The following is an 8059-nucleotide window of genomic DNA, read 5'->3' on the forward strand; positions in this document are numbered from 1 at the left end:
TAACACCTTTCCTCTAAGCTTTGAGTGTCTAAACCTCGAGTCTGAACCTCAAGTAATTGAGAAAATACATATCCTTGTCTTGTTTCTAAGATGACAATGACCCCTAACTTCTTGGCTAGTTTATGTTGCTAAATGTGAAACTAATGGAATCTCAGGTCATCTCCTATATATTACTGAACCCTCAAAATTTTCCTTCAGCCATGTCTGAATAACCAATCTTCAAACCTCTAAGATCCACATAAGCTCTAATTAATTCAACTAATGCACACCCACATGTTCAATATTTTATAGTTGAGAATCAAATATAATTCAATTTTGCTAGATACAATAGTTCCTTCACTCAAGTATTAAATGGAGAAAATGAGAGCTGGAGGCCACACTAAGGAATTAGGCACCAACTATTAGTAGCAAAGGCATTTTCTTACAATATTACTAATAAGTTCACTAACAAAATTCCACCATTCGCCACCATCAACATAATGCCATAATATATTCACACACATTGCCTAGGTAACAAGAAAAAAGTGCCTTAAGTTAGAAGTGACTAAGTAACAAATCCACGAGCCTCCTTGCACAATTTGCAATCAACATATTTACCTATTGATTACAAACAATCCAGCCCCTCCAATATTCTTAAATGATCGTTCCAAAAAGGAAGCTCACAATACATGACATAGGTAAACCCAGGATAAAGCCACTGCAACTAAATAGATCCCCACTAAACTGGTCCATAAAAGCATCATGACTCTAACAAACAGGCAATACCAAGACTAGTGACAACCATCCATAAACAAACACTAATAAGGAAACTAACAAGTAGTAAGCGCTAAGCACAAAGCTATTGATAATTGTCTTGGCATAAATCCCATTAATGATAATCTCACAACATCAAACAGAATTGGGAAAATTTTTAAAAACTAAATAGCGAGTTCGAGTGTTCAACAGAATTAAGAATAATACATTCCAAACTTTTGTGCATCATTTTGCAAAAGACTAATCTCACAACATAATATGATGTCAAGAAATTGCTACAGAAATTCAAACTTGCACATAATTCTATGTGTTTTCCATTGCAGAAAGGAAGTTGGACTTCTCCTTCAATCACTCAATTTCCTCAATTGTGAGGAAGTAACTTACTAGTGAGAGGTCAGTATGTTCAACTCCCAGATTGAAAGAAGAAGGGAATTAACTTTAAAATAATTTCCCTAAAAATAAATTTATATTAATAAGAGTATTATTGTATTTTACAGCATAATTACTAAGAAGTTAATAAGTGAACAGAACATAAAATTAATACACTTTTGGGGAAAAGTGTGTGAGCCAAGCAACTTCTTAGTTAATAACTTCCTAGCAAGTATCATTTCTCAGGAAGTTACTTCCAAGTAAATGAGCATTTTTGATCAAGCAAGAAGAGTGAAAGAATGATTACCAACCTTTTGAAGATATGAAAAGCGGTCCGCTCTTGAAAACCTGTCAATTCATCTCATGTTAAGAGGATATATAACCATGATCAGCTAAATTTAGAAAAATCATACAAATTTAATTAAATATTTATGGTTATATTGTTGGTGCATATTCACCTGGCAATTTCTTTAAAAAAGCAGCACAACCATGTGTGGAGCTATCAATAAAATCCAAAATATTAACTTACACTTCAATAAAGTTGACAAGTGACGTTCAATTAATTGTTATCAAACAAGAGTCATTTTATGAAGACAGCTGGCTCAACCTCTTGAGATTTCTCAACTACCTTAAGCATGAACATTACATAATGCATTATCTTTCTTCTTTTCCCTCTTTGTGGATATAGAAGCATACAACTTAATTGACAATAAGGAAATTTTGAAATTATAATTTTTCCCATCAAATTATGCACTTTAACTTGTTGTTATCTCATTTTCAAGCAATTTTACTAAACTATTCCCTTGAATTGCATGGGTTTATAGCTAGTTTACAATGAACAAAGTAAAGCATAGCGAAGTTCAACATGAGTACACAGTTTATTAAAAATCCGTCAATTTAGGACTCCAGCTTTCAGAAATCAATCAATCATGCCTCAATATTAAATGTCACACTGGATCCAAATTTTCAGAACCTATATTAATCTATTTTCACTCCATTTGACACAGTTTTAAATATTGACAAATAAAAATCATTTACTTTCTAGACAGCATAGAATTAAAATATGTTTAGACATAAAAAAAAAAATTTTCTGTACAAACAAAAGAAACCTTTATAATGCATGATTCATTAAAATTATCAAAATGTGTTGGAATTTTGAAGATTGTTTGAAAAATTATGAGGATTACATTACAGTTTTATGTTAAATTTTGTCTCATAAAAACATCAAAAAATAAGTCTTGAACATTACAGCTTTCTACTTTCTGAACTTCAATATCATCTACCCTGATTTTACCTTCAATCAGAGGCAGTCAAGCCAGATATAACCATAATTCATCCTTAACAAATCAAAATTTAAGAAGGAATTTTTAAATCTTTTTCCTTATTCACAAATTTGAAATTCAACTTAGGTTCAACGGTGAAATTATAAAAATAGTATTGCATTACCTTAGCCCGAGTATCAGGTTTCTTACAGGCATTCGACTTTGTTAAGGACAATATATTCAACTTTTTATGATTGTGATGATTTTGAAAATATTAACTACAAGCTAAAATATATAAATAGCATCACCAGGTTATCACATTTTTAACCTGACAATTTAGTGAAAAATGAAATTTATCAAAAATCCTGAATTTAATTTCACAATTTCAGAGATAAACAAGCAAACCTTCACATGAACAGAGAATTTGATCTAAATCAATTTACAATGGACAATTGAACTCCACAAATTAATTTAATTTTCCCAATTTTATTCATAAGTTCCCACCATCCAAACAGAAAAAAAAAATGTAATTCAATATCTGTCGTCCAATACATAAATAACTCGAACCTGGCCAATGAATAAAATCCATGAAAGGTAAATAAATCAAAATTAGAACTCTCAAATCTTATTCTATCCTCGTAAAAACCGGAAAACCGTCTGAGTTACTTTCCATATACCAAAACACACATGCCCAGTATAAGATCCAAAAATTTTACTCTCAAATCGCACACCTTCACACTAACCAGAAAGGGAAAAAAAAAAAAAAAGGAAATTCAAAAAGCGTACCGCATTGGCTGCTCCAGCTCTTGGCCGCTCGAAAGCCGCTAAAGAAGCCGACATTGAAACTTTGCTTAACCACACGACTCCAAAACTTCACAATGCTTAACATTTCAACTAATTGAATCGGCTGAGTTCTCCATTGAGTCAACTCGCGGAAGCCGACCTCTACATCACCGGTGATTGATTAGATCGGGGAGTTCACTCAAGAGTTGAGAATCAGTTCAAGATCTGGAAGCAGATAGTGAAATGTAGCTAGGGTTTCTGATTCGGTAGATAAACAACAACAATAAAGAAGAAGATGAAGAACAAGAAAAAGAATAAACAAGTGAAGGAGCTGCCAGCTACCAAAGAATCTCCATAAATTGTCAATAAATAAGATGAAAATTTTCTCTCAGTTTCAGTCTAATTTTCTCATTTTCTTTCGGTTTCTCGCTCTGATTTCTGCTTTACTAAGGAAAAATAAATTATTTGTAGTTTGTTTTTATTGTTGGCTATGGCTTTAGGTATTGGATTAGGTAGAGGGCAACAGTAGTGGTTGTGTAGCGGTAACAAATGTGTGAGAGAGAGAGAGAGAGAGAGAGAGAGAGTCTTTGAATTTCACCTACTTGTAGACAATAGCGAAGGGGAAAAGGAGGGTCTGGTCTTGTACGGTCAGTTCTAATCAAGTCCAAGTCAGGGTCCAATTAAAATCTGCCACGCCTTCATTAGTGAAACGCCTAAAACTTTATTGAATTTCTTGAGGATTTTAAAATTAAAAAAAAAAACACAAGTTTTTTTAGTAAAAAAAGGAAATTAGTTCATTTATTCTTTAGTAACTTCTTTTTTTATTTCTTTTTAATACTTGAAATGGAAAATTTTATCCTTGAAACAATATCACTTTACATTAATTTGTATATATTTATTATCAAAATTTTAACCTTTATTATTTTTTAAAATTTAAACCATTTATCAAAAGAAAATGTGTTACTATATCTTTTTGCATGATAATTTGATAATTTGAAAAGGAAGAATGCTTCTTAATTTATTTAAACAAATATTAAAATTGAATAATAATTTATGGTTTTATTTGATGAAAAAAAATTAATTATTTTGAAATTTGCAAATAATAGACAAAAGTAATATTTGGTCAAGTGGCGGAGCTAGGCCTTTAACATTCGAGGGTAAAATTAATATTTCTTTTATAATTATAAATAATCATAAATTTTATAAAAATAATAAAATAGTACAAAATGGAAATTTTTTATTATTTTTTAATATATGTTTTAATGATATTATTCAAATTTTAACTTTAGATAAAGTTAAGATTAAATTAGCGAAAATTTAAATTTAATGATTAACTAAAATTTTATTTGAAGAGCATTTAATTTTTTGACTTTTTTTTATATAACCGAGCTCATAAAAAATTTTGAAAAGAAAAATCTTGGATTGATTTTTATTTTCACTATCCAACAATAATATATATATATATATATATATATATATATATATATATATATTTTTTTTTTTTTTTTTTTTTTTTTGTGTGTATTTAATTAATATAATTATAAAATATTCACGCTTTTTCTTAAAAAAAAAATATTCACATTTTTGAAATATACATAATTTCAAATATAATTTTATTTAAATACACATATATAAATAGATTTCAAACAGTTATGATCGTATGGAAATAAGTGGAGAGTTAATTGATTTTTTTTTAAATATTATTTTGTGTATATATATAAATTTTTCATAAATTTAATTACTTAATTTAAGAAAAAATAAAATTAATTAAAAAAGTTATAATATGTATTTAAAATGTTTTTTTTTTAATTCTAATGGTGTTTAATTTCAATAATAGACTTCATGAAGACAAAATAGTATAATTGTTCATATTAATAATTAATAAATAAATATTTAATTAGTTGTATTGTAAGATATGAATTTGATATCATTAATAACATATTATTTTTCAAATATTATATTTTATCAAATTTAATCATAAAACATTAATATTATATATTTTGATATTTTATTATTATTTATATTGCGTATTTAAAATTTTATTTTTCAAAACTCTGATAGTGTTTAATTTCAATAATAGACCTTAAAAAAATAAAATAGTATAATTACATGTGTTAGTAATTAATAAATAAATGTTTATGCCTTTCGTCCTATAGATGATTTAAAAAAAAAATTTGTGTCACTTTATTTACATTTTAAAAAATTAAGAAAATATCAATTATTTTTTTAATTTTATCCTTTTTTATTATTATTCTTGATATATTTATTTCTTATTATTAATATTTTTTATAAAAATATACTATTTAATTACTTTCTTAATTTTTATAAAAAACCTTAAAAGCTATTAAAATAAGACAGAGAAAATGGTTATTTATATTAAAAGATGTATACTTTATGACATTAATAATTATATTATTTTTGAAATATTAAATTTTATAAATTTAATTATAAAATATTAATATTATAAATTTTGATAATTTTTTAGTGTTTTATTATTATTTTTTATACATTGGCTATAAAAAAAAATAGATCCGGCACTACTTCTAAGCAATATAAAACTAAAAATTTTTAAATAATAATAATAATAAATGAAATAGTGTAGAATTTGTAGAAACAATTTATGGCCTTACCTAAGCAAGAAAATTGACCAATAGACACACATGTCGACGTTTCATACTTCTATTGGTCAGTTTCGTATGCAGTCTAAGCCAAGTATTCAGAAGAAAACCACGCAAAAGCCAAATTGCGCTCTAGAAAGTATGTTTAACAGTACTTCAAAATCTATCTACTTCACATGCGAAGAATTTACTGAAAAAGTAAAAAAATTAAAATAATAATAAATTTACCGCGCTGGAATACCACTACCACTCGCTACACCTACTAGCCAAGTCACGGGAGAACCAGTGACATTGCCGTTTTGGGCCCACCTCCCACACTCTCCGTGACGCCCGCGTGAATTGTTAAAAGCTCTATATCCTTTAACGGGAGCGTGCATTAAAAGTGAGGGCACCGTGCGAGTAGACGTGCATAAATCTATTATGGCAACCGAAATAAACGGTGACCGGTCTTATGCTTCACTGTACCTTTGTCCATTTCGGCTCAAACGGAAATATAGTGTCCAAAGGCACGTTAGTCTCGTGCACTGTAGAGGATTTACTCATTTAGATACAGATCACACTTGGGAAAGATCCGGCCCAAGTTGAAAGATCCGGCCCAATTTGGTCCTGTTCAGTCCAGTAAGTCCACCTGCGATCAGCTGGATTAGCGTTCTCGGTGTTTGTGTCGATCTGGCTTATTGTATGTTTGGAGTGCACGGATGTTTTTCTTTGAAATATAATATAAAGTAATAAAAAATAAAATATCAAAATACTATTTAAAAAATATGTATTTTAAATGTTAAATAAATAATTTAAAAAATATATTTTAATATTTTTATAATTAAAATTTATTAAATTTTATTTTAAATTATTATTAATATTCTCTTATTAATATATTTAAAAAAAAGATTTTTCTTATTAGTAATTTTAATAATAATGCTAATAAGTCCTAATTGGTAATTGAAAAACAGTTTAATTTAATTTAAAATTAATTGTTATTGCGGCATATCGCATGAATTATTTTATTTTAATAATATAATTTAATTTAATATTTTTATATTTTAAAATTATATCAATTTATTAAATATAGTAAATACAATTTAAATTTATAATATTAACAATTCTAATGGAAGCATGTGAGGAATATCTTTACATTTTTAGTACAAATGTTTAGATAATTCTCACTTTTAATGATCGACTTTATAATAAATTAAGTCAGTAATCTTTCAAACTTAAATTATACATATTTGTTTTAAAAAATAAAAAAATATATCATTTAATTTTAAATTTTAAAATAAATTAATTAATAAGTTATTTTTTAATTTTAAAATTATATACCACATGATTTTTTTTAATAATATTATTAAGTTAAGTAACTTCATTTTATAAGTTATTTTCTAATTTTATGTTACATAACGAATATTTTTAAGCATTATTATTTATATATATGTAAATTTTAAAAGCCATTCTTTAAATTTCAACTTCAAAAATATTTATAGATTAGAATCGAATTAGATTATCACATGTCAAATTAAATCAAAACAATTTTCCTCTCCCTTTGAGATGATCAAAGTTTTTTTCTTAGGAAAATATCAACTGCTGTATTAATTTAAATTAAATTGAAATTAAATCAAAATCAATAAAATGATATAATTCGATTAAAAAATCGATTTCATGATCCAAAATCTCTAATTTCATATTGAAATTGGGCCAAATTTAGTATGTGGCTATAACTAAATTTAATTAATACGCTTTACTTAGATTACTAGTCACCTTTTGAAGCGATGTCTTACCAATAATCTGTTTGATTAAAAAAAATTTTATTATTTATTATATTTTTATTATAATTAAAAATCAATTTATTTTGAATCAAGTCAATTTTTTATTTTTTATATTTAAATTCTATTTAATTCATACTTAAAATATTTAATTTGACTCCATGGCCAATAAAGATTATATAATTATTATTTATTAATTTAAATATAAAATCAGATTTATAACTCATTACTCAAATATTAAATATAATATAAAATTAATCCAAAACATACAAAGCATTAAAAATTAAATATCCAATAAGTCTTGTAAATTGTTTAAATTGATAGGTGGAGCGTGCAGTAAATACCTTATATCCAAAAATTAAAGAGAACCGATTTATTTTGTTTTTTATTTTATTTTTTTGAATTTTACAGTTAATTTTAATAATTAAATAAAAAATAAACCTAACCTACAAACTTTTACTTTCCATAAAACCTGTGCATTGCGTAAACTAAAGCCCGGCCCATTCTTGCGCCAGAG

The 8059-nt window shown here is 26.3% G+C and overlaps 1 protein-coding gene across 2 annotated transcripts in view; it reads right to left on the bottom strand.

Moving 5' to 3' along the window:
- Positions 1–3758, bottom strand: part of LOC110637723 (rho GTPase-activating protein 7) — a 28628-nt gene extending 24870 nt beyond the window's left edge. The window contains exons 1-2 of one of the 2 annotated variants that reach the window (XM_058152908.1): positions 3171–3758; positions 1434–1470 (exon numbers count right to left, since the gene is read on the bottom strand). In XM_058152908.1, the coding sequence (XP_058008891.1) occupies positions 1434–1470; positions 3171–3224 (91 nt within the window). In that variant the 5' untranslated portion in view covers positions 3225–3758. The remainder of the gene's footprint in view (positions 1–1433; positions 1471–3170) is intronic. The other variant, XM_058152909.1, reaches the window with a different exon arrangement.
- Between the last annotated feature and the right edge of the window lie 4301 nt (positions 3759–8059).

Source organism: Hevea brasiliensis, chromosome 9, assembly GCF_030052815.1.
Source record: "Hevea brasiliensis isolate MT/VB/25A 57/8 chromosome 9, ASM3005281v1, whole genome shotgun sequence".
Taxonomy (NCBI): Eukaryota; Viridiplantae; Streptophyta; class Magnoliopsida; order Malpighiales; family Euphorbiaceae; genus Hevea; species Hevea brasiliensis.